This window comes from Vipera berus (assembly GCF_964194415.1).
Source record: "Vipera berus genome assembly, chromosome: 4".
Classification (NCBI taxonomy): domain Eukaryota; kingdom Metazoa; phylum Chordata; class Lepidosauria; order Squamata; family Viperidae; genus Vipera; species Vipera berus.
The window spans coordinates 59,512,807-59,540,323 of NC_138206.1; the positions used below are offsets into that span (position 1 = coordinate 59,512,807).

General features: G+C 38.4%; 1 protein-coding gene and 1 long non-coding RNA gene across 2 annotated transcripts; one reads left to right on the top strand and one right to left on the bottom strand.

Moving 5' to 3' along the window:
• Positions 1-25,132, top strand: DIPK2B (divergent protein kinase domain 2B; the record flags this gene model as incomplete). The annotated part of the gene is made up of 5 exons (XM_081326236.1): positions 1-206; positions 7,235-7,499; positions 18,047-18,220; positions 20,873-21,161; positions 22,249-25,132. The coding sequence occupies 5 exons, from the start codon at positions 1-3 to the stop codon at positions 22,587-22,589; spliced, it is 1,275 nt and encodes a 424-aa protein (XP_081182362.1). The 3' UTR covers positions 22,590-25,132.
• LOC308667121 lies at positions 9,606-27,316 on the bottom strand. Its single transcript, XR_014026236.1, has 5 exons — positions 26,924-27,316; positions 26,639-26,696; positions 25,075-25,273; positions 15,922-15,996; positions 9,606-9,932 (listed from the first exon to the last, which is right to left on the bottom strand). It is a non-coding gene; the product is annotated as an uncharacterized lncRNA (long non-coding RNA).
• Between the last annotated feature and the right edge of the window lie 201 nt (positions 27,317-27,517).

The window sequence follows — 27,517 nt, forward strand, 5'->3', positions numbered from 1 at the left end:
ATGTATCACCTTGGCTCCAAATTCCTGCTCTCTCTTCTGGGTTTCATTGTGAATTGCAGCCTGTTCTTAGAAGCAACAGTTTCCCCCTCTTCAGGGCCCCGAGTCAAATCCAGCTATACTTTTGGTCGGACTTTTTTGGGACTTGATAAATGCAATGCCTGCATTGGAACATCAATTTGCAAGAAATTCTTTAAAGAAGAAATAAGGTCAGAATCTCCATACCATATTTGGGGTGGGATGAAGGGAAAATGGGACTTACTTCTTTGGAGGAGGGAAAAAAACAACCCTCAGGTATGTAAATTTGTCATCACACATCCTGGCATGCATTTATGTGTGTAGCAACACATATCATTTTACTGAAAAGATTAATAAATCCCTAAATCATTTGAAGATGCAAGCATCCATCTTTGCCCTAGAAAGACTTTACATCAATATTGTGTCGAAAGCTTAGTTGCTTATAAAAAAAAGTTCCTTATAATTTGCACAAGCAAGATTTGACCTTAACAATTGTACCATAAAATATAAGTAAACTTGCCACTATAATATGCCTTAGATTTTGACTGTTGTTTGCTGTTTCCTTTACATTTCAAACATTTTGGCTAAGGAAATGACATGGGGCAGGTTACTATCATATATTTTGAGTCCAATTCATTTCACGTACATACTTAACTCTTTCAAAATGAAATCAATGTAATTTATTTTATTTATTTGATTAATATCTATGCTTATGTTACTACTGTAGTTTTATGCTCTGTGGTTGTTGTTTGTCTAAATATAGTGAAAGTAATAAAAAAAACTAGGCTTCCAACATCTAGCCAAGAGCTACAGATGCTAAATTAATTCCAGCCTCAAATGGTCCCTTAAATAAATAGTTTTTGTTAGCACTTCTAAAATTAACACTAAGCTGGAATGATGTGGTTCTAAAACCATGGCTTTTCAAAGGGGCTCTGCAACAAAAAAGGCCTGAAACTTTTTAGGCTAACTGCTGAACTGCTCTGTAATGGTGATAGCAAGATGAACTATATCTGATCATCTTAAGTTCAAGAAGAAGCCAGAAGATGTGAGAATATTACATATTTTCACCAGAGGGACTTCCTACCTGGAAGTACGTGAGACTGCAATTTTAGTGCTCCTGAAGTTGGAATGAGCATTTTTGTAGTTGGGCTTTCCTCGAATCAAAGTTGCTTAACTTTGCCATACTGAAGAAGTGGAAATAGAAAGCACATTATTAAAAATTTCTGTGCTGGACTACTTTTTTGTGGTTGCTTTTTTGCCATCTTCCAAGGATCAGCTTCCAAAGGACATAGGAAGAAATGGTGGAATATGCTAATATTACTGGAGAAGCAAAGTCAAAATTCGCTCTCACACTTTTAAAAATCCCATTTAGGAATGGGGTTAAACCAAATATTTTACTACTTCTTCTTTTAAAATAGACTTCAAGAGTCACAGTTTTAGGGAACTTTAAGGGCTGAAAAAAGGAGCGGTGAGCCATGTGATGCTGAGAGTTGTCTACAGGTAGTCCTCAACTTATGACCACAATTGCGCCCAAATTTTCTGTTGCTAAGGAAGAGAGTTAAGTGAGTTTTGCCCCATTTTATGATTTTTCTTGCCACCATTGTTAAGTGAATCACTGCAGTGGTTGAGTTAGGAACATGGTTAATCTGGCTTCCCTATTGACTTTGCTTATCAGAAGGTCACAAAAGGTGATCACATGACCCCCGGGACACAGCAATGGTCATAAGTACAGGCCAGTTACCAAGCGTCTGAATTTTGATCATGTGACCACCGGGATACTGCAATGGTCATAAGTGTGAAAAATGGACATAAATTACTTTTTTCAGTGCTGGCGTAGCTTCAGTCACTAAGCAAACGGTTGTAAGTTGAGGACTACCTATACAATAAAGCTAATTATGCAGTAACTTTGTAACTTTGAACAGTCACTAAATGAACTGTTGTAAGTTGAGGACTACCTGTACCTATTTTTTTAAACAGTGACAATCAGAAGTGGGTCACCTCAATGATACTTGAGTGGTATATAATATATTTGCATAATACCTTGGTTTACTTTGTATACAGTTTAATTAAGGTTTCAGTATGCACAGTACATCAACACAACATGTGTGCAGTACATCAGGTCATAAACTGTAGGATAGCAATCAAAATGACAACAAACCATATCAAAACTTAAAACACCACTTTTTGGTTTCGCATGAGATGAAGCCAGCCAGTAAGTCACAGCTCTTTTTCTTTTACTGCTTGGCCTTATGGCTTTCTTTATTTACTGAAAATATAATCTCTCTGTAAAGAAAGTTAAGGATCTCCCCAGAATCTATTCTTTATTCATTCTGTGCATAATTACTTGGTTCACATGTAATAAACTTGCATGCAGAACACAATTTACTCTTGATGGGGTTTTATATATCTCTGAATACTGTGGTTTTACTCTTAAAAAGCACATTAATAAGAATGAAACAGAATCATGGGGAAAAAACCCGATAGCAAAATGTAGCAATGAGAGATTTGCTTATCTCCATTCAAAATATAAAACCTTTCTCTGGGGTAAATACTTTGTGTATGGAGTGTCCTCAGGCCCATGACTTACTCTGTTATTGGCAAAAGCATTTTGAATAGAAGTTGATCATGCCTTGCATGGACAGAGAGAAAGCTTCAGATGAAAGAATGTGGCAGAATAGTGAACTGTATTCTAATTTACTCTTGCTGAGTTTTCACGAAACATTTCAAGGTATCAGTAACTTATACAACATGGTATTGGAATCCAATGTTTAGTTTAATGAAGAGAAGGGCGAGGGGTGACATGATAGCAGTGTTCCAATATCTCAGGGGCTGCCACAAAGAAGAGGGAGCCAAGGTATTCTCCAAAGCGCCCGAAGGCAGGACAAGAAGCAATGGATGGAAACTAGTCAAGGAGAGAAGCTACCTAGAACTAAGGAGAAACTTCCTGATGGTTAGAACAATTAACCAGTGGAACAACCTGCCTCCAGAAGTGGTGAATGCTCCAACACTGGAAGTTTTTAAGAAGAGACTGGACAGCCATTTGCCTGAAATGGTATAGGGTTTCCTGCCTGAGCAGGGGGTTGGACTAGATGACCTCCAAGGTCCCTTCCAACATTATTATTATTATTAATTCCCTGCAGGCTAGGTCAGAGACTCGGCATTTTCAGTTTGCCCTAAGGATTCAATGGGAAAAAAGATCTATTTGGTCTTAATCTGCTTAGCCATTTATATTGAATACTAAATGGTAGGCTGTAACAAGTTTAGCAGATTGCAGTGGCTATTTCTGATTTAAAAATATTTGCAGGTAAGCTTCTTTACAATCTTTATTGAGTTTATCCTCAAAGGAACTCTATTACACATACCTTTGGAATTCTTCTGTTATATATGTTGAAATGAGGCCAAGGAGGATTCAGTAAATGAGAGAGCATTGGGTTCATGAGCAAACCGGGGATTTTCAAGCTCAGGTCCAACATGATCGTCACAAGATCACATTGGTGTTTAGTTAGATGCTATTTAAAGTCTGAGGAATTCTCAAATTAAAAGTTGAAAGATGAAAATAGCTTCACATATGCCAGATCTTGAGGGCATATATCAATATAAAGGGTTGTGGGTTTTTTTTACTGTTAAGGTGGTGAATTACAAAAGAAAAAAAAGTCTAAATTGAATTGTGATAATACAGTAAAGAAAAAAGAGCTAAATATATTTTTATTTATTTATTTTATTTTAATTCCATTTATATCCCGCCCTTTTCCGAAGACTCAGGGCGGCTTACAAGCTTAGCAGTAGCCTTCATTCTATGTATATGCCTGCTTATTAGGGCTTTCACACACACCCCAAGCGGCATTATTACAAAGTCAGCTTAATTGCCCCCAACAATCTGGGTCCTCATTTTACCTACCTCGGAAGGATGGAAGGCTGAGTCAACCTTGAGCCTGGTGGGATGCGAACCTGCACTAATTGCAGGCAGCTGGTGTTACTTAAGGAGGCATTAGCCCACTGCTCCACCAAGGACTCTGAGGATGATTAAATAAATTAAATGTAGCAAGAGCAACAAGAGTGATACATATAATAAGTGCAAATACAGGTTTATACAAGATTAATTCAAACATTAAGCTAAAATCTGTCTCATGTAGGATAACAATGTGGCCTCTTCCTCATTTTTTAGAGCAAAGACTTTTCAAAGATAGACAGCAGATCATATCCTGGATTCACTGCTTAAACTCAGCAACATGGCTTTCTTTTATGTAATATCTCTGTTGTACCCCGAGGCCTGTAACTGGCTTCCGGTTGCCTTCCGTGTGAAGTTCAAGGTGCTAACAATGACATACAAAGCCCTACATGGCATGGGTCCGGACTACCTACGGGAGCACCTTCTGCCAATGTCAGCACCCCACCGTCCTGTGCGCTCCCACAGAGAGGGCCTCCTCAGGGTGCCACCGCTCAAGGAATGTCGGCTGGTGGCCCCCAGGGGGAGGACATTCTCAGTGGGTGCGCCAGCCCTCTGGAACAGCTTACCAACCGAAATCCGGATGGCCCCTGACCTCCGTACCTTCCGTCGCGACTTAAAAACTTTCCTGTTCCAGCAGTCCGGCCTGGCATGATAGCGTTAATTGGGGTCCCAGTTGTTTTCATTAGTGTTTCTTACTATTTTTATTGTTCAATCTGTATACATTCCTTCCTCTGTACACCGCCCCGAGTCCCTCGGGAGAAGGGCGGTTTATAAAAACTAATAAATAAATAAATAAATAAATAAATGATCTAGACATTTACAGTATCAGAACTGAACCTGAAAATTCTTGAACCATATAAAATATTATCTGGTTGCAACTGCCATGGAGAGACAGTTTTTTTTAAAAAAAATCTTATTGTCATATAATTACACACATTATAAAGAGTAGGATTTATCTCTGAGTAAATATACATAGGATTGATCTGTCAAAAATAGTCATTCATAAACATCACTTAAGAATTCAGTGCTCTTCCAGAGTCAAAGACTTTGCAGAGATTTCATTTTCTTTTGGAGCTAGAGGGTGAAGAAAACCTGCAATTTTAAATAAATTTAGCATTAATGTAGTCATGATCAAATCACCCTAACTCTGAAAAGATTCTACTGAAATTGCTTTCTAAGTGAACATTGTAGCCCAAGGCTACAATGCCCAAGTTCTTAAATCAGTTTTGAAATACACTTCTTGGAATTATTAAGGCAGTCTTCCAAATCATATGCATCTTTCAATGCACTTTAAAAACCAGTCAATTAAGTGAAATGAGTCATACGTCATATCAGTATTAAAGTAGTTTTATTGCACACTACAGATCATCTTTCCAAAGCTTTGAGTTTGAATGTTTACCATATATTTTATAATAAGAGAAAATTGTAATAGGTTCCCTTGATATATTGGAAGCATTGCAACATTTAAGACATTTTTGCGAATGTCAGCCACTTTGTGTGTGTGCGCATGTGTATTTGTACGTCTGTGGAGGCTGTGAGAGCACTATTCTGTCAACATTATTTGAACATTTTACAGCTTTATAAATATAAGAGTCTGCAAGATAGGGACACAAAATAGAAACAGCCCAAGTTCACAATATTTCCATAGTGTGAAGGTTTATGAAAAAGGACCTGGGGATTTACTTTGTAAAATAATGTTGGTCTGCCTGTTGCTTAAATTTGGTTTCACAATGGACCTTCAGCTTGCTTTGGTTTACGTTTATGTCTTTGATTTATACTGATTGGTGATTGATTAGGTGCCGTGAAGTTAGTGTCAACTCTTAGTGACCACATAGATAGATCTATATACAGTAATCACCTGTTTTTGAGGCTCCAGATGCCTTCTGCACTGATATTAAGACTAGCTGCCCTTTATGATTCTTTGGACAGAATCTGATGGCATCTCTATAAATAGCTCCTTCTGAATTGCCAAAAGCTAGTTAGCTGCATTATAAAAACTGTACACTTGCTTTTGATTCTAAGAGGTATTTCTTTTTCTCCTGGAGTACTTTCCTGGGGGAGGTCAAGTTTAGTGCTTAGAGCAGGGGTGTCAAACTCAATTTCATTGAGGGCCACATCAGCATTGCAGTTGCCCTCAAGGGGCCGGGTGGGCATGGCCTACTGGGTGGGTGTGGCCTACTGGGTGGGCGTGGCTAGAGTGCGTATGGCCTACTGGGTGGGCATGGCCAGCTCTACATCATTCGCATCAAGGGTGCCTTTGGGGGCCTTGGCAGGAGTGGGACAGATCTGGGGGTCTCTGGCAGAAGGAGGGTCTCTGAGCCAGGGCTGTTTCCAGGATGGCTTCGCGGGCCACATGAAACCACTTCGCGGGCCTGATCTGGCCCCCGGGCCTTGTGTTTGACATGTCTGGCTTAGAGGAAACTGGAACTAACCTTCCGTAACTAATTTGGGAGTTTCTGTTTACACTTAAGAGATAAACTTCACAGAAGAGCCATTCTTACAGTCTAAGAATCTTGAAAACAAGCTATGATATTCCGCTCTGATACCAAATGGATGCTACACCAAATGCCTTTACATACTTTTTTATGTTTCTACAATGAGATGAAAAGAAAGCTAATAATGAAGGTTGATGAAGAAGACCAGCCATCTTTGTAAACCCAAAAGTTTTCAGTGATTATGAAATTTAAATAACTATTAGCAAAAAAATACACATTTTCAGAATATGTCATCACTGTTGATTGTTTACATCCATCATTTCCTTTCCTTCAGGGGTCAGGTCCAATGGTTTCATTCTGACTGATGTTGTTGTGTCAAAATAATGTGATCTTGATATTCCCAACCCACCCAAGGATATGACTGAGAAAGCTCAAAGACCTCCAGATTAGGTCTGCTACATAAATAGCCAATTTGGTAGTAATGAGTATGCAAAAGAGCAATAGCAGTTTTGCTGAGCATAATTATGTCTAGTGTTGGATGTAGTCCGATGTACTGAACTACAACTACCCTTAGGCTTATTGTGGTTAATTCTACAATTTCTATAATTTATTTTCTCACCAATGTAGTAAGGAATGGGGGAAATGTATTAGATTCTTCCAGTTGCAATAACATAGAGCACGAGCCACAAGATTAACATTCTTCCAAAAAAGGCCTTTATTTAGCCATTTTACAGGTCACTTTTTGGCAGCCTATCTTAAAGAATGGGAAAACATTCACATGCTAAACTGGATAAAGGTGGATTAACACTCTTTTATGTTTGTGTTTCGATGACAGGTTTGACAGTTGGCTCTCCTCACATTTAACCCTCCCTCCAAGCTCTCTCTCCCGTTACCCTGGGAACTATACAGATGACAGCAAAAGTTGGCGGCTGGTTGAGATCTCCCAATTAACCACAAAATACCAACACGACGAGTCTGACGAGAGAATTTGCACTTCCCTCACCCAGAGTAAAAGATGTAGCATTGAGAGAGCTCTATGGAAGACAGAGAGATTCCAGAAATGGCTAAAAGCAAAGCGCCTGACCCCTCTTTTGGTCCAGGTTTGTACAAAGTCTTCTGTAATTCCCTTGTATAAAATCTGCCTGTGGTTGGGAAACAACTATTGTGAAATAGATTTTGGATCATCCGTGCTTCTTACTCCTCCTTCCCTACACAAGGGGATATGTGCAATCCACAAAAGTCACAAAGTAGTAAGGTGGACAAGCTGCTAAACGGCCCAGTTTCTCTAGCACATGATTACTTTCATAAAGAAAGAAACTATGGAATATAATAGATTGTGTTGTTATTATTATTGATGACTATGCATGCCTTTGATCTTGTGTTGATACGTGATTAGCATAGGCTGCTCTGCATCATTCTTGAAGACTTACTAGAAGTTACTGTAAGGAAAGCAACAGAAAACGTATTTCTCACTCCAATTGTCTTGCTGATCAGAAAGAAAAGACACAATAATAAAAACTAAGTTGGACAATTTAGAGCCTTGGTGGAGCAGTGGGCTAATGCCTCCTTAAGTAACACCAGCTGCCTGCAATTAGTGCAGGTTCACATCCCACCAGGCTCAAGGTTGACTCAGCCTTCCATCCTTCCGAGGTAGGTAAAATGAGGACCCAGATTGTTGGGGGCAATTAAGCTGACTTTGTAATAATGCCGCTTGGGGGCCCCCGAAAGCCCTAATAAGCAGGTATATACATAGAATGAAGGCTATTGCTAAGCACACTGTGCTTTAGATTGTAAGCCGCCCTGAGTCTTCGGAGAAGGGCAGGATATAAATGGGATTTTTTAAAAAAAATATTAAAAAAAACAAACCAGCCCCAAACTCTTCTGAAGCTTCATTTTCTCTCTCTATCCATAAATGCACACAATGAAATGCCATAATAGAATACAGTAAACTATTTGCTCTGGGGCTCTTCACTGTGGTGGAGATCACATTGTTGCTACCCAAACTTACTCCACAGTGAGTTTAAATGTAACTTGGCCTTCTGCCATTCGGCAGAGTTCACTTTGATATGGTCATGTCAAAAGAAGGTGCCTTCCTCCTCTTCCTAATCCTGAACGTTCCAGTCTGTGTGTTTTTCTGTCTTATACCAGTCAGGTTATCCATTGGCATGTCCTTTTATATGAGATACATCCTGATCTATTTGGACACAGAGTCCTTGTCTTTCTTTCAAAATACCACAACTTCAGTAATTCTGCATCCTTTCTCTAAAACAGGGGTGTCAAACTGCCGGCCCATGGGCCGGATGCGTCACAACAAAACCGCGCCCACCCCATTGCCGGCAATGGGGAAAAAGCTCCGATACCTCACATGACACCACATGACGTCGTGAGTTTGACATGTCTGCTCTAAAACAACGTTCACTTCTATGGTGTATCATGCTCCAGTCAGGGTCTTTGTGCAAAATTGTCTGCTTTCTTCTTCTTCTTCTTCTTCTTAGCCAAAGAAATAAAACAGATAGATGTATTTTATTATAAAATTGAGTGGGAGAATATTAATATCTTCTGTCATTGATAGGAATAACAATATGACATGTCAGTCTTTTAAGGTTCACAGGCAACTTGACCCCTATGTTTGTAGAAGCGGTTTAGAATGTTCTCAGTGTACCCTGTGAAGGGTAGCATTTCAACAAAGATGTTCTATGTGAAGTAGAATTTAAACAGCTTAGCAGAAATATGAACCAAAAGCCCTCATTTTAGAAAGTCTACAACAAAAGCAGTTGATGAGCTCAATTTCAGTTCAGCAGTCAATGGGTTAATCCTAGTCACATAGACAAACCATCAGACAATGAACAGGCTTTCAGAGTTTGTATTATGCTTACCGTCTGAGACCTCCAGTTTTTAAAACTAGCACAGAATAAAATAAAATTAGAGTTCTGGTTTCAGAACTAACTTGTAGTACTATTTTTCTTAATCATTGGGCTTACCCTTGCAGAACCTGCTACACTAACAAGGGAGACCAATTTCCCTTTTGTACTTCCTCTTCAAAAGTTGCATAATTCAGGAGAACAGACTGCCTTTTTCTCCTAGTCCTTCACTTTTACTTTTTCACTACTTGCTGAGATGTTCAGGGTATGTGTGCAGATGTGTGTTTCCAATAAATATTTAATTTTCTGAAAAAGTGAAAAGCAGATATAGCTTTAAAAGTTCCTTTTACTGCCATTAAATGCTTTGTAAATACATTTTCCTTCTTGATATGTTACAGAGACTGAATTTATTGCCAGCTGGTCATTGGATTAGGCTTTTGCTTTTAAATTGAGGCTCACAAGATATATAAGTATCTCTTATTTGGGCTTTTAAGAAGCATTGTGACTGGTTGCTTAACCACAGTATACTGAATAACCCCCAATTGGTTGGATATGCAAAATCATTCATTATAGATGGCTTCGGAATGCATGCGGTCTTCAATTCCTCTTTTGATGCTTTGAGAGTACCGTTGCAATGGGACAGATCATCTATGAAAACATATTCAGGGTTGCCTGCAAAATAATGAAACATAGAAAGAAATAACTGAATAATAAATCAATATAGCACAATTTAAATTTGCACAGGGAAGTATCATCATCTACGTAAGATAAAACAGTGGTAGATAATAATGGCTTAATTACCAACAGAATGAATTGATTTCGTATTTTATACATTTTAAATATAGCCAGTTGGGTTATATAATAGTTTCTTACGCATAAATGTGTTTTGTATTTATCTATGTTCAATATGTAAGATAGTTACAGATTCTTCCCTGACTATTTTACCATCTTGGCTTTAAATTATTCTGAACAGAAATAAAAAATGAAACAAATGGATATTTGATTTGTAAATCAAGGGTCTTCAGATAATGTTAAGTCAAGGACCATTTTTCAAAAGAAAATATTATTCTGAGCAAAGGTATAGCGATTTCTGGAACAGTATTAGATACACAATTATGTACTCTTCAATTTGAAAGAAAAGAGTATGTACTATAAGACCTATTATCTAGTGTTGTCTGTTTACCCCCCTCAGCCCTATTTTAACATGTCAACTGTACACCCACCACTTGTACACTCATCCACTTTCCACGGATTTCTCTGTAATCACCACAAGATGGTAGCATGGGACATCTTCAACTTTAAGTGTTAAAAAAAAACAACAACCCACCATGTTCTAGCTCAGGGGTGTCAAACTCAATTTCATTGAGGGCCGCATCAGCATTGCGGTTGCCCTCAGGGGGCCGGGTGGGTATGGCCAGGGTGGGCGTGGCCTGCTGGGTGGGCGTGGCTAGAATGCGTATGGCCTGCTGGGTGGGTGTGGCCAGCTCTACATCGTTCGCATCAAGGGTGCCTATGGGGGCCTGGGCAGGAGTGGGGCAGATCTGAGGGTCTCTGGCAGGAGGAGGGTCTCTGGGCCAGGGCTAAGGCAGTGGGGGCCGTTCCCTCACTGTTTCCAGGATGGCTTCGCGGGCCACATGAAACCACTTGGTGGGCCGGATCCGGCCCCCGGGCCTTGTGTTTGACATGTCTGTTCTAGCTGGAAACACAAGAGTTCCTCTTAGAAACTATTAATTTCTCGAGCACTAGGATTCCATTATTTCAAATCAAGGACTAACTGCAGCTTTCTAAAAACAAAACAAAACCCTAATAAGCATTTTATCTGCCTTCTTGTTTTCTTCTTGTTTTCTGGTAAGTTTCATTTAAGCAACTTGTGCTATCTATCTCTCCACCTCCTTCTGTCCCTCTTCAGTTTGGAAGAAATCCTCTTTCTGCAGACTGGCTTCTGTGATACAAAGTTCTCTTCAGAATCCAAACTTTTCATATACAATGGTGTGCCTTCCATTGGACTACTTCAATTATTTGCTGCCAAGTTGTGATCATCACTTAGTGACCACATAGATAGCTTTTCATCATGATGTTCTGCCCTAATCTGATCCTTTACTTCTTCCAATGGTAAACCCACTGTGGGAAGTCAGCGTGCCCCCCACACCAGAGAAGGAAATATTAAAAAGGCAGAAAAACATGCCCAGTTTTTCTTAATAGCCTCAAGCCTCCCTCCCCCAAGCAGAAGCCAGGCAGAGGCCAGCTCTATAGAAATGCAGATTTGGTGATTCATTCAGAAAGACTTGAGCCAGGAAGCTTGGAGCTGATGAGATTAAAAAGACAAAGAACCCTAAAATCTATATTCCCCCACCCAAGCTCTAAACATATGACCATTATGACACAATAGGATTAACCCACCAAAACCAAAAAGCGACACACTGAACCTCAGGTCAAAGTTCATGCCATAGGCACAGGAAACAACCTCAAAAGCCCAAGAAGTTATAAAACCCACCACTCCCAGCTACATGTGGTCAGCTTTCCCAAAGCATCATTTCTGTCTGGCTCTGCTCTTCAATAAACTACAACCTTTTTTTCTAAAGCAGTCTCCATTTTGTTTATTCCTGTTGTGTAGCCGGTTCTTTGGAGGCAATAAGCAAGACGAGAGGTTGCAAACAGGAACATTGCTTTATTGAGGCAAACAGGAACAGAACTGAAACAGAGGCTGCTGCACAGCTACTTATACGATTGGCCACTAGGCGGCAGCCAATAGGTTTAAAGGAACCCATTCCTGCCCCAAATCATCCAATGATCTTCTTGGAGACAGCAAGTCTGGCTTAATCAGTGACCGTTACACAGATGCACCATTGAGCAACCATAAGCAGCATTCAAACAGACAGGTGAACAGTTCAAGTAAAAATCCCAATACATTACACCCAGCTTGGACTGGACCCTGATGAAGATTTTTCATTCAACACCACCATCACTGCAACTGAGTCCATCCACTAAGCCAGGGGTCCCCAACCCCCAGTCCATGGACCAGTACTGGGCCGCAGCATGCCAGCAACCAGTCCCTACTAACAAGCAAAGCCCCATCCGCACACAAAAGCACACACCCTCCGGTCCGCGGAAAAACCTCTCTCTACAGAACCAGTCCCTGGTGCCCAAAAGGTTGGGGACCTCTGCACTAAGCATCAGAACTTTCTCCAGAGAGCTAGGATCAATTTCAATGATTCATTGGTTTGTTTTCTTGGCTGTCCATGATAGTTTCAGGTGTCTTCTCCAAACTCCATACTCTTCCTGTTGGAGTACTTGTTAGAAACTAAATTCTTATAAGGGTGCAACATTTGCTGACAGCAAGACCCATAATCTTTCTTCCCAAGCTTAATTAGAAGAAAATCAGGTAGAATCATTTTTTTTCTTCACATGCCCCGTTGTTTGATTTGTCAGATATATTGAGTTAGAAGTGCTATTGTATCAGTAAAGCTTCATTTTCTTCTTTGCTACTGTTATTTTACAGAACTTGCATATTTTAATTAAAATTTTAATACCAGAAAATGAAGACGTCACATTAAATTTCTGGCAACGGTTAATTTCTGGCCAAAGGAAATGTATATTTTTCCAAAATAATTTTGGGATTTTAAAATTTTTTTTTATTTGTTATTCAGTTTTTATGATCAAGAAGAAGGATAATGTTTATTTCCTACTTTTTCATTGTCAGGGTAGTTTATTGTCCTTCAAATATATACTTTGTAGATGTCTATTCAAATATAAATTCCACTGAGTGCAGTTGAATTTTCTCCTAGGACTTTGTTTGTTCTGCCAAACTCCATCCTGAGTCTGAGTGGTGAATAAGACTGTATCTCAGGCCTTTTGAGCACTGCAGAAACTTTCCAATTCCCAGTTCCAGTAAGAAATAAGCTTGAATCCCTATGAAGCAGTCAATTATTTGTTTCAGATGTAGGGTGCATGATTCAGGACTCAATAAAATGTAGTGTAATGTCTCAGTCAGATTGATTCCCGCTGTCTTATAGTTTATCTTCATAAGTCCAACAATGGAGATGTGGAATCCCTAAACAGTGCTTATAATTGTGGTGACTGAAGGTATGTGTATTTAAACCACTAGCAGTTTCCACACAGTAGAAATTACAAGGGCTTTGAACTGATAGTCCTGGGATTGTAGATAGCTTCCAATGAAATGTCTAGGCAGCTTTTGTTTCCCTGAATCTGGAATGACGTTTTCTATTCAAGCCGCCCATTGTCTATGTAGACAGGAAAGAATAAAATAGTGCAGAAGTCTCGTTATTTCTATATTTGTTGATTGCCTCTTTGTCTTGGTTCTTGGCTTGTTTCAGGACCCACTTCCTGATTTGTGTCCTGTAGGTTTTTATCTAGTCATTAGCTACAATGGATGAGTTTGAACTTAATTTCAGTGTAGATTTAAATGTGTGAGGCAATGAGAAGAATAATGGAGAAAGATGTGCTGGAAACACAAATCAAGCCAATATATGTTTCACTACTTAAAAGAGATTTAAAAGATAATTATTAAACCAGAGAAGCAATTTGGACATTATTTTTCTTACTGGATTTACAAAAGAAATATGTTAAAATCTTGAAGGACTTCATGAGAAGTGATATGAAAAAGGGCAAATTTTGCTTACTGGATGTACAAAAGAGGCCTGATAAAGATTTGAAAGATTTTTGAGTTACAAAAAAAGATGATCAGAAAACAAGTCCTGGGGCCACATATGAAGGAGTTAAAAATTAAGATCATTAAAAATTCAGGGAAGAGTTAGGGTTAGGGTGTCGGCTTATTCAATCAAAGTTAAAATAGAAAATTAATTAGATGTTTTCCCTTCCTGGAATTTTGCTGACAAAGAACAAAGGACAAGGCTTTTTGATTTTGTTCTGTAGTTAAGAGATGAATTATGGGGTGAAGGGAGTACGTGCTGTAATAAGAGATGGCGATAAGCTATTAAATTGTTTTTACTTGCTGGGATGAAGGGAGAAGTTACTTTTTATACTTTTTTCTTTTTTAATTTCTTTTTTATATTTCTATATTTTTTATAGTTTGTATTAGTTTTACTTTCTACTTGTAACTCTTAATAACATTACTGAAAAAAGCACTGTTGCCTTTGCTTCACCTAATAATCAATCATCTTTACCGACAAGTTAAGCGACTGCAGTGAAGAGTGGCATTTTTAGAGCATGAATCCCCATTTCTGCATCAAAGCAGTTGAACTTTTCCAGTAACTACTTCTTCTCTTCTCTGGTTTTGGATATATAGGAGACTTGACTCAAATTATTGGGCTGAAGTAATTGTTTTAGATAGAGCAAAGAATTATGGCACTGTCTTAATGTACTTGAATCAAAATGACAGACTGTGAAATAAAGTTTTTCACTTCGAGTGGATGGTCCTACCTGACCCTACTACCAACTTAGCAGCTGCCAGAATGATTACTTTGTGTGTCACAGTGGAAATCTTTACTGAAAATTACAAATGGTCCAGGGCTGAAAACTTTGCCTGCTAACCTTGCCTGCTCAAGAGATTTGTGCTTATATGCATCTCTTGACAAAACTGTCACTGGCAAAGAGATGTTACTCACCAAACATGCCATCCAGGCTGCCTACATTTCAGTTTGCAGTAGCTGACACTTCTCCCTGAATTATTCTTTAAAGTGTCTGTATTTGACATTAGCAAATATTGTCATGCACAGCAAAAGGTTCAATGCTAATAACAAACAAGAGATGCTAAGTATATCATATATTGTAACAACAATTTGCCACATTCAGGATTCAATGAACATGTTTTATTGTTGTTAGTTGCAAAGTTGTGTCTGACCCATTGTGACCCTATGGACAACGTTCCTCCAGGTCTTCCTGTCCTCTTACCATCTTCTGGAGTCCATTTAAGCTCACGCCTACTGCTTCATCCAGCCACCTCATTCTCTCTTGTCCCCTTCTTCTCTTGCCCTCAATCTTTCCCAGCATTAGGCTCTTCTCCAGTGAGTCCTTCCTTCTCATTAGGTGGCCAAAGTATTTGAGCTTCAACTTCATGATCTGGCCTTCTAAAGAGCAGTCGGGGTTGATCTCCTCTAGGACTGACCGGTTTGATCGCCTTGCAGTCCAAGGGACTCACAGGAGTCTTCTCCAGCACCATAGTTCAAAGGCCTCAATTCTTTGGCACTCAGCCTTTCTTATGGTCCAACTTTCACAGCCATACATTGCAACTGGGAAGACCATAGCCTTGACTAGATGCACTTTTGTTGACTGGGTGATGTCTCTGCTTTTTAGTGTGCTGTCTAGATTTGCCATTGCTTTCCTCTCCAGGAGCAAGTGTCTTTTAATTTCTTGGCTACAGTCCCCATCTGCAGTGATCTTGGAGCCCAGGAAAATAAAATCTGTCACTACCTCCATTTCTTCCCCATCTATTTGCCAGGAATGAACATGTTTTAGAGATGTATATGTAACCTCTGCCTATGTGGTCTTACAGAGCTGTGTTGAAATGAAAAGCTGCAAAGGTTTATATTACAATTTTTCTTCGTTATAACAGTATAAAAACAATTTAGAAAACATAGGGTCAAGTATAGAAAGATGGTCTAATTTAATCCTAAATAGGTAAACCAGATTTCTTCTTCAGTCAAGGAAGGTTATGCTGATCTTATTTTGAATTTATACTTACCCAGTCCAAATGCCAGTCTGGTTTTTCAAGATGCTAATTACAGAACTTCAATTATCACTTTATAGCAACTCAGTTCTAGGCGACAGAATAGCAAGCAGCAATTGGGAAGTAAAAATGTGCAGTTTAGAATCAGAGTTTGACAGTTAACATGGCAAATAAAAATAATCAGAAATATAGAAATTGGCTCTTCATTCTTTTATACAGTAGTTTAGCTAAGCACAATATATCAGTGCAATTTACCATATTCAATGTGGTAGCAATCCGTAATCATTATAAATCTATTATTATCACCTTCCTAGCAACAACTTTTTTCCATCTAAGCTTCTCTTTGGCTGACGATTTTGCCCTTCTGTGGCTGAACCAAACATTTCATGAGGGCACGTCTGCCAATCTGAAAATTTAACCAATTATCACTTGTTTCTAATATCAAACTATTTACAAACAATGCAGAGCCTCCTTTTAGTACCCTCTGTCAATCTTAGTTAATAATAATAATAATAATAATAATAATAATAATAATAATAATAATAATAAAAAGTTGGAAGGGACCTTGGAGGTCATCTAGTCCAACCCCCTGCTCAGGCAGGAAACCCTATACCATTTTGGACAAATGGCTGTCCAGTCTCTTCTTAAAAACTTCCAGTGTTGGAGCATTCACAGCTTCTGGAGGCAGTTTTTTCCACTGATTAATTGTTCTAACTGTCAGGAAATTTCTCCTTAGTTCTAGGTTGCTTCTCTCCTTGATTACTTTCCATCCATTGCTTCTTGTCCTTCCTTTGGGCGCATTGGAGATGGCACAGGCAAGTCTATCAAGTTTAGAAGTGGTTTACCATTGCCTTGTATCTCTCCAAAAACCTTTATTGCTCCCTTATTGAAGAGAATCGTGAACTGGTAGATGACCTGAATGTATTCTACTGTAGGTTTGAGAGGAGATCACTGGAATCTACCACTACCTTCCCCATCTTGACTACACCAACAGTAGCCAAATCTCCTACACCTATCTTTCTGGAACCGCCACCTTTGTGATCTTAGAAAAAGATGTGTGAGGTCTATTTAATAGGCAGAAGATCAGAAAAACACCAACGCCAGATGGAGTAACTCCTTCCTACTTGAAAGCCTGTGTTGAACAACTGGTCCCCCTCTTCATTAGAGATGTGTTATGTCCCTCTTGCTTCAAATGTTCTACCATCATCCCAGTTCCCAAAAAAACCTTCATCAAAGAGCTGAATGATTACAGATCAGTTGCTCTGACATCTTTAGCTATGAAGACCTTTGAGAGGTTAGTACTGGCCCACATGAAAATCATCACGGATCTGCTGTTAGACCCCTTGCAGTTTGCCTAACAAGCAAATAGATCAGCAGATGATACTGTCAACATGGAACTGCACTACACTTTGCAATATCTTGAATCTTCAGGGATCTATGCAAAGGTCCTTTTTGTAGACCTTTGTAAAGTTTTGGGGTTGGGGCAAAAGATCTGGCTTGCTATCATTTGGAGAAATCTCTTCTTATAAATGTTATACTTGTTTCTCATACTCATATTTGTTATATAGACATGTTAATATGACACAATTGCTCTTTTTTATTATAATTAGTAGCAAAACACAAGCACTATTCTATAGGTATCTCTTCAATGTTTTAGAGGTAAGTATTAACTATACTAATGGATTGGAAACTGTCATTAATCAAAGAGGTCATAAAATCATGTGACTATGCCATGTATTGATGGCAGTTCTAGCAGTCCTGGTTGCTGTCTTTAAGTGATCATGCTGTCACATGATCACAACTTCTGGCTTCCTGTTGGCTTCCTTATTAGCTTTGCCTGTGAGAAGCTGACAAAGAAGGTTGCAAATCACTATCACATGACCACAGGGCTGCAGCCATGGCCATAAAAATGAGGTCTGATCATAGCTACCGCTTATTCAGCACCATTGTAAATTTGAACGGTCACTGAATGAGTGGTTGTTAAAAGAGGACAATCCATATTGAATTAATTAAATTACTCATTTTCAGAATCCATTCCAGAATGTGCAAAAGGGAAATTAATGACAAACAGTCTTATTTTATCTAAGTTCTTGTGATAAAAGCAGAGGAAAGACTGTGTTTGTCAATATATTTTTTTTAGGGCCTTCGTACACCAATGCTTCGCTGTCCATCACAAAGATTGTTGGATCGAATAGTACGGAGATATGCTGAAGTTCCAGATGCTGGTAGTGTCTACATGGACCATTTTACAGACCAGGCTAAACTGCGTCTCCTCTACATGTTGTCTATTAACACTCATCCCATTATTTTACAGGTATAATGGCATCTGCTTTCATATAATATAACTCATCCTTTGGAAATCCCATTTCAAATCACTTTGAGGTATGAGAAAAGTTATGAATTGGTTGGATAATCCTTAGGCTGGATCCAGACTCTTTTTTCTTGGGCGTGAGATTTTACTCTCTTTGTGGTGCTTAGGTTAAAAATGGCTACTCATTTGCATGATTAAACCCCGCCTACTTTGACTGTTGCTAAGTTCAGGTCTCCCCAGGTTTGAGTGCTTAGGATACCAGATTTACAATTTTTAATATACAGCCAATATGGCCAATTACTACAGCCAATCAGAGTTGTAGTTCAGGAATATTAGGGCCCCCAAGAGAGGGCACCTGTGTTAAATCAAGTCCACGCTCCAAGAGTTAAACAGACACAAACATTGCTTTTAATCTAATGGCTGGATTTGTGCTTAAATCTGTTCTAGCTAATGTAAAAGTCATATTCTACAGCAGCGGTTCTCAGCCTTTTCTTCACCACAGACCCCCTTTAAATACCATGGTCATGTACCCGCAAGACTTAATTCAAGATTTAAATCATAATATTTCTTCAAGCTTTCATGGACTCCCTGCGACAACATCGTGGCCCCCGCAAGATCCTGCAGACCCCAGGTAGAGAACCACTGTTCTACAGTGTTCCTATTCTACAACAGGGGTCCCCAACCCCTGATCTGCAGTCTAGTATTGGGCTGCAGACCATTGGGAACTGGGATACGCAAGCAGTGAGAGCATGAAAGCATGCAAAGCTCCATTTGCAGAAGCAGCGGGCATGCATGTGAAACCTTTCCCTCTCCCCCCTGCCACTGCTGCTGCTGGCGCAGAGCCGGAAAGGTTGGGGACCACTGTTCTACAACCATATATGATTTCATGGCTCTTGCCTAGAAATGGAAATTATTAAATTTTCTGAGACCAGACAAGCTATTATCAAAGTAGCAAGGAGTCTCAGTTGAAGTAAGAGATGTAAGGTTTAAACCCTGGGGCTGTTATAAACAGAGGGCTCGATAGTTTGACTCTGCAATAGCTGATCTTCATTATTAGGTCTTAATATCCCCACCCACCCCCAGGAAAGGTCTGTCTATAAAAACTTTAAACTTTATGCTTTGCTACTAGTTCTAGGATATAGGTTTCAGTTCTTACAGAGAGATGTATTGATGAACTCTGGATAAAATTCTGACAGCAGGCTCACTTACTGCTATTACTCTCAAGAAAGGGAAAATGCGCTATAGAAGTGTTGTGGACTCTCAGGACTCTCAGACCGCACACCATTCTTGAATGGAGAATTGTAACCCCATCCAAGGTTAAAAATGACATCTCCGCAATGGCCAGAATGTTCCAGAAATCCATTGTGTAATAGTGGGGGATTTTAGCTACCCTGATGTCAACTGGGAATCAAGTGGGATGTGCCACAGATTCTCACCACCACCGCCTTGCAAAAATCTTCATCTTTCAAAAAGTGGAAAAAAAGAAGTTAGGGGATATATTGGACTTGACACTTAATAACAGAGAAAAACTGGTTGAAGAAGTGGAAATGTAAGGAATTTGAGGAGAGAGTGACTATTTCACCATATAATAGAGGGCAGCCAAATTAGTGCTCTCAACTTCAAGAAAGCTGACTTTAAAAAGCTAAGGAGAAAAAGTAGGAAGAATTCCATGGATGAAAATCCTGAATGGAAAAACAGGTAAAGATACTTGAGAAATTCTAAGAAATATATAATTAAGATACACCCAAACTATACGAGGGAGAAAAAGAGAGACTTGATGAAACCACCATGGTTGCACCAAGATCTGTCCGATAAACTGAAAAACAAAAAGGACACATTTTAATAATGCAAAGAGCAGAACATTAGGAAATAGTCCAAATCTTCAAGGATAAATTCAGGAATAAGAAGCCCAAAATCATGTAAGGTATTGAATGTTTTTCTAGGAGCATGCTCCATATGGTATTATAATAAAGAATTATAATTTAGTATAATTTAATTGGAATTTAGTATTAGACTGTAGTTTGTATAGAATCTAAATATTGACACTGACTTGTAATGATTTGATTAACAGTTAATGGTTTTAATATATCTAAATATGTTAATATTTTAAGCACTACTCTTTTCAAACCCATATTTCTTTGGTAATTAGCGTACTGCATATTTTTATTCACTTAGTGAATAAGTGAGTAAATAAAATAAAATACATTCACTACATTTAACAGTTGAGAAGTTTAATATTTTATTCACAAATTCAACTCAACAAAACCCTAATGCAGTAGAATTTGCACTTTACACTGTCTTTTAGTTTGCTTGATTTTCCCACAAACTTGTAATGACTTAGAAATGTCTTAGAAAACACACAGAAAAGAAGAAATCTGAAAAAGAATAACTCCTAAATTGCAGCAGTGATGCACTTTTCTGCTTCTGCGCCGGAATCTAGTGATCATTTGGTTTCGCCACCCAGCCATGGTAGCCCTAATAAAATTATACCCAGGGAATACCCTGTGTATTCCTTGATTACAATAAAATTAGTCTTTTTTAAATAGAGGGGCAATGGAGTGGAAATGCACGATATCAGGAGGCTGTTAGCATGGGGAAAACTAGTAAAATAATTCCATATCATCCTGGAACTTCACATTTCCTTTTTTTTGGCAGATTTTCCCTGGTGCAGAAGGATGGCCCTTTCCAAAATATTTGGGATCCTGTGGCCGACTAGTAGTGACAGTCAGTACTAGGCCTCTGAAGGAATTTTATGGCTCATCATCTGATGTGACAGCAGATTTAGCTCTTCAGCTCCTCACTATTATCAATTTCATGATGAATAATGACCTGAACTATTTCTTCTACTTTACTCATGTTGATGCTGACATGTTTGGTGTTTTCAACAATGGACAACTCTTTATCCAGAATGCCAGCATGCTAGGAGTCATTGACAAACAAGAAGGTACTCACTCAGATGCAATCTTGAATAATATGTCACAACAGGTTAGGATAAAATGACTAACAGAGATATAGAACAGAACAGAATAAAACTTTGTCACTTTAAATGTACGCTAATCAGCATACATTAAAATGAAATTTCATTGCATTCAGCTCTCATATGAAAGAACCGTTACATAAGCAAAGGAGGCTTAAACATTTTTAAGCCTTGAGAAACAAGATAATATTCAGAAGCGAAGCAGGCAGGCAGACTCCTTGCCACCTAAGAAGTGGTGGGTAGGGGACAATCAGACTTGCAGGATTCCGTTATTTTAGCCAATCTTGACAAAGGTAGTTCCAGTTTTACTGTAGAATTGGTTTCCTGATCTGGTCTATCTAGTAGGACTGACAGGTGAGCTGAAAATACATTCAATTCACTTTTCTTTCAGCTTAACTCATATAATAATAGCCAATTAACTAACTATATAGACAGAAAACAGTGTCAAAATTAGCATGTGACAGATTATAAAGATTTCTGTTGAAACCAGATTGAAGAATTGATTGTCAAATTAGATGGAATTCTATATTATCTTTAATACAGTTTTCTTACAATGATGTTTCAAAAGTTAACGTTGAAAATAAGGCAATTAGATTTTTTAAAATAAATATAGGAACAAAAAAACAATGTCAAAGTCAACACTGCATATGCTTATAATGAAAATATTTCCTTACAAGGTGATATTTTAGTGTTATTTCTTTGTTATATTTATAGTCTACTGCAATCCATATTTTCTTAGCAATATTAATATCAGGGATATGTTTTTTGCCAAATAGTTTAAAAAGTTTTGAATGCCTTTAGATTTTTGTACTGCTTTATTTATTTGTTGCTGGCTTTTATTTTAATGATATATTGTACTGCATTACTTTTTTCCTCTTTGTTTCTGATTTATTTCAATTTGGTTCAACATACTTTTATTATCATAATGTTACTGTTATTTTTATATTTTAAATTTCTTTGTGCTTTGCACTCAGAAAATTGATTATTGGCTACCTAATAAACATAATAACAATATAATTATGTTTTAAGCAGACTTTTTCGTTCTTTTTAATAGGCAGAGACTTGATGAATAGACAACAGGAATACAAGGATATATTTAGCTGCTTAGCTGTGGATTGTGAGCCTGTGCCCCCTTCCTGTAGTTCCATCAAGGAAAGCCAGAACCTTATCATGGTCTGTGAGAAACTTTTGCCCAACCTCTTAAAACAAAAATTCCAATCACCTCTGCAGGAGAAGATTGACAGCGCTTTAAGTACCTGTGCAGACAGTTTTCTTTCTGACAAAGAGATTATCACAGCAACTCAACTGCTAGTAGACATTTTGAAACCTCTGCAGATCTGCGATTCCCGCTTTGTTTACCGATATCCTGACTGCAAATATAGCACAAAACTCTAAATGAATATTTTCTTGGAACCTTTGGGCTGTAAACTACATACTTCTTCTGCTGTGGAAGTTAAAAGAATGGAGCTACCCAGCAAATTCTTCAGAACGCAAGCACTAGGATTTGTATTGGACATTCGCTGTCTTCCAGATTAAAACTCTATGGCTATCTGATTTACTTTTTCAGGACTCATATAGAATTGTAGCATCCATACGATTACATATGTCAAAGCTACATATTGTTGTTCTTGTTCTCTCATATTTATTTCTGTTACTGAATTATTTCAAGATGTATTTCTCAAAAGGTATTTTGGAGATCCAACATATTTTCAAAGAAATATTGATCCTTTCTTAAGTTGTTTCCTATCCATTCTATTCAATGATTCAAAACCCAGTTCCAAATGATTTATACAAGATGATTTATTCCATTCAAGATAGAGCCTCTCCATTCTACTTATATAAATAGGGGGGGGAGACCCACACAAAACCCTATATTAGAATAAACCTACACTTGATGTACAGCAGTGCCATATTTTCTACATGTCCTCAAATTATGACCATTCATTTTCTGACTGATCAACAGCACCGATAAAAGTAAATAACAATCCACAATCCACTTCATACTTATTGCAGCAATCTCAGGACCATGTGATCCCAATATGGGTGCTTGGTGACTGGCTCACATTTACAACAGTTGTAGCATCCCAGGGTCACTTGCAGCCTTCTCATTCAACTTCCAACAAGCAAAGTCAATGGGGAAGCTGGCAGGGAAGGTTGCAAGTCATGGTCATGTGATGTCTTACTTAACAATCACATCACTGAACAATGAATTTTCCAGTTCCAATAGTGGTTGTAATTCAAGGGCTACCTGTATATTTGAAACAGTTCTTTTTCAAAGGGGGTGAGGAGCAATAAGATGAATTTTAGGTAATTTATCTAGATGTCCTTGAGTTCTTCCATTATTACACATCTCCAGGGTTCTTCTTATTCTTTTCTTCATTTTAAAGTGTTAGATAATGCATATGTTATTTATCTGTTAACATTTGAAATCTACCAAAAGTAACCGCAAGTTCTGATAAGAAATATTTTCTTTCAATCACAAAATGTATGGAAAAGAAATTTCTGAGTCCTGCTCTTCTGGAAGATAGAGTACACAAATAGTAACATAAGTATGGAAGAGAAAAAGAGAGAAAGTGAATTTTATTATAATCCCAGACCAGAGTTACAAATAAAACACATTAATAATAAAATAAAAACAAAACAGGATAAGAATGTTTCAATTGGTGATGGATTCATCAGTGGACCAATGAAGGTATACCTAATTTTACAAGGAGTGTAACAGAATTTGGCTGTGTTCAAGGAAACGAAATCATACTAATCTGATAACAATAATTGTACAGAAAAAAAGCTCAGGATTTCCTGGGTGTTTTATCAGGTAAGGAATCATAAGATGAGTCTTAGGGTCCTTACAGAGGGTACAATACCGTATAAGACATGAGATACAATTTCAATATCCCCCTTGTCTGTAGGGACACCGCTGTAGCAGATAGGGAACTTTTTTATATCATAAAAACTACTTTGGGAAAGTATTGAAGCATGCTAAAATTAGTGCTCTTTGAAATTCAAAGACAGTTACATGATGTAAACATCTTGCTGATTTCAAAAAGGGAACTTGACCTTCTCACATAGAGCAGCCTGGTCCTGTTGGCCTTCCAGGTCTTAGGTAACTTGAGTATATTTTATGGGATGAGGTTTTGGTTTAGAACACGGGTGTCAAACTCGCCACGTCACATGATGTGTCGCGACGCAACGTGACTCTTTTCGCATTGCCGGCAATGGGGTGGGCACGGCTTCGGTATGATGAAACTGGCCCATGGGCTGGCAGTTTGACACCCCTGGTCTAGAAGAATTATGGACTAGAATTAAAAGAACAAAATGGAGGTAGGGTTGTAAGGTTTGATAAGGAAGATGGGAAAAACCAGAATTTATAGTGTCAGGTTTTCAAACTAGGGTTGTGAGAGTGCCTCCAGTTAAGAGTACACACTTTAGTGAATTGAGGATGGGCCACAGGGCCTGCACAGCTCAGATATCCTGGAGTTTGCAGCCATTCAGTACCACCTACCTCTGAAGGTGCTATCTTTTACGGTCTTCTGGAAGAACCTTTTACCCCTGAAAGCTGTGATTGTGCCCTTTTTTCCATCCAACTTCTGCTATAGTGAAACATACTTATTACTTCTATAAATGCAAGAACCCTATTCTATATAAATAAAAAGGGGTTCTCGGACATAAATTCTCTACAATTTTTGCTGGCAAATTATTAATAGAAGGAAGTGGGGGCTATACTAAAGATCAGACATGAAATTCTTAAATACACATATAGTACACAGTTTTCATTTTAACAGCCTCTTTAGCTGCAACTAAATACATTTTCTTGTGCTGCAGAGAATTCAAGTAGCCTTTTAAAAAGAACATCTTAAGGTTAACACAAAGTTATCCTTACCTAAAACCCTAATGTGTCTATTCATTTATGTGAACAATTCAACAGCGGCTGCACAAGGATTAACGTTTGATGAGGTAGCTGAGAAATTTATGGTAGCACTTGAAGAATTAGGACGATACACTATCAACCATTTAAAGCACAACCCAAGTGTGTGGAAACCTTGCTCCATTCTCCTTAAGACACTGTTGGATTTTGTCACCTGAAAATTGAAAGATAAAAAATGTCCTAGGTTTTGGTTCTGCTAAATTACAACCCACCTGGAAGGGCTTGACAATTCTTCTGAGACCTAGTGCATTTTAGGGGATGGGTGGGTGGGGATTGGATCAAAAGATAGCATATTTCCATTTCATGTACTCCCACAGAATTTCTATACTGGAAAAAAGAGGATTTTACACCACTCCCCTTTTAGGTCACTGCCGAATAGAATCATTCCTTTTCCAAAAATACAGAACTTTTCTTTTTGTTCTTTCCTCATTCAAGTAGGATTTGTGTTACCGATGATGACAAATAAGACTGAATTGCCAGTTGGTTGGACTATCGCAATGTGCTTAACTGGGGGTATCTTTGCAGATGATTCAGAAGCTGCAGCTGGTACAAAACATGGAGATAGATTGCTGCTGGCACAATCCCATCAGCATAGAATAACACTAACACTTTTCAGGCTGCTGCATTGATTACCAGTAGTCCCAATTCAAACTGAAAAGCTCTTTACAGCACATCACTAGGACACAACAAGCAATGCCTTGTCAGGATTGAATTTGTCCAGAATGATAATATAGAACAGGCTTGTTGGGAGTCTCAATTCTTTGAGAGGTAAGTTGGGAGTAAAGCAGATGGCAGGCCTTCTCAGTGGCCCTCCTACTCTTTGGAACAGCCTTATCCCAGCACTCCATTGGCCACAATCCTTGCAATACACAAGCACCTAAAGTAATATTTTTCCCATGAATCTTTGCCCCTGATTATTTCTAAGGGGTGATCATAGAAATTTTGAATACCGTTTACTGACTTTTAATATTAAAACAATGGGGTGGCTGCTGGCTGCATGTGACCCTGGACAGCTAGTAATGTGGCCCAATAAGATCGTAATAATAAAAATATTTTAAAAAGGAAGTTTGTTATTTATATACATTAACTATATAGTTCATATGGAGCCCAAGACAATTCCTCTTCACTCAATGTGACCCGAGCAAGCCAAAACTAGAGTCTGCAGGGCATTTCAGCCTTGCTGGTACTCTATTCATGTGTGCAGTCATGCATCCTACATTTTTTCTGCACCTGCAATTTTCCTTGCTGGGAATTAACAGCCCAGCCTGATCCTGCAATCTTGGTAGTTCCCTTCTAGTTTAGGTACAAAGGGCCCTCACCTCTGACTTGAGATTTAGAGTTATTGGTTAATACAACAAATGCTTCCTTGCAATTTTGGAAAGATTCAATAGTTCCAATTCCTTGACTCCTATTAATATCTTTGGTTGCAACTATGCCACAAATAGAGGGAGTAGTGGTTAGAAAACTTTTCCATGTCTGCACCTGTACGAGTGCAAATATTCAAGAAAGTTCTACTCACAATGGATCCAACTCATTGTAAGAAAGTAATCAAATACTCTGGTTTTTTTGATGGTTACCTGCAATGAGACACGTGGTTGAATATCATAAGTAGGAAGGCTCTTTGTGGCTTAGGCTTTGCAAAACATAATACCCAAGTGTTGATTAGGCAGCCCCCCAAAATAGTTGAGCGATTCGTTTGAGCATTGCAAATTCACTGGTGGCATAGCTTTAACAGTAATGCACAAGGCTGATTGGGTTTTTAATATAAACTTAGCATCCTTTTCATATTTTAGCTTATACTGACCTTTTGCTTTTTTGAAACCAACTCTTCAGCTCTGGCCTAGTCAATTTCTTCATGTATGACTTTGATCTCAAATCCTCATCTGAGGTTTTTGTGCAGCCCCATCATTTTCTTCTGTCATCCATTTTCCCCCTCAATGGGATTGTCATTAATATCTCTTTAAGAACTCTTTATCATTCTTAAACTTATTTTCTCTTTATCTTCTTACTTTTCACTGCTTTGTATCATTAATATTTATGACTAACTCCAAACTAAGAGTCACATTTGTGATATGTGTGACTATATAAATTGATTTTAATACAAAGGTTTAACCACTTTTCTCTCTCTTAAAACCAAGTACCTCAGTATTACAGTCACTTCTCTCTAAAGTTCTTATATTTTACTTTCTGAACTAAATCTTTATTAAACAGTAACAGAACAAAGAAGGGATGCGGTGGCTCAGTGGGTTAGGACACTGAGCTTGTCGATCAGAAGGTCGGCAGTTTGAGTGAGCGCCTGTTACTTGTCCCAGCTTCTGCCAACCTAGCAGTTTGAAAGCACATAAAAATGCAAGTAGAAAAATAGGGACCACTACGGTGGGAAGGTAACAGCACTCCG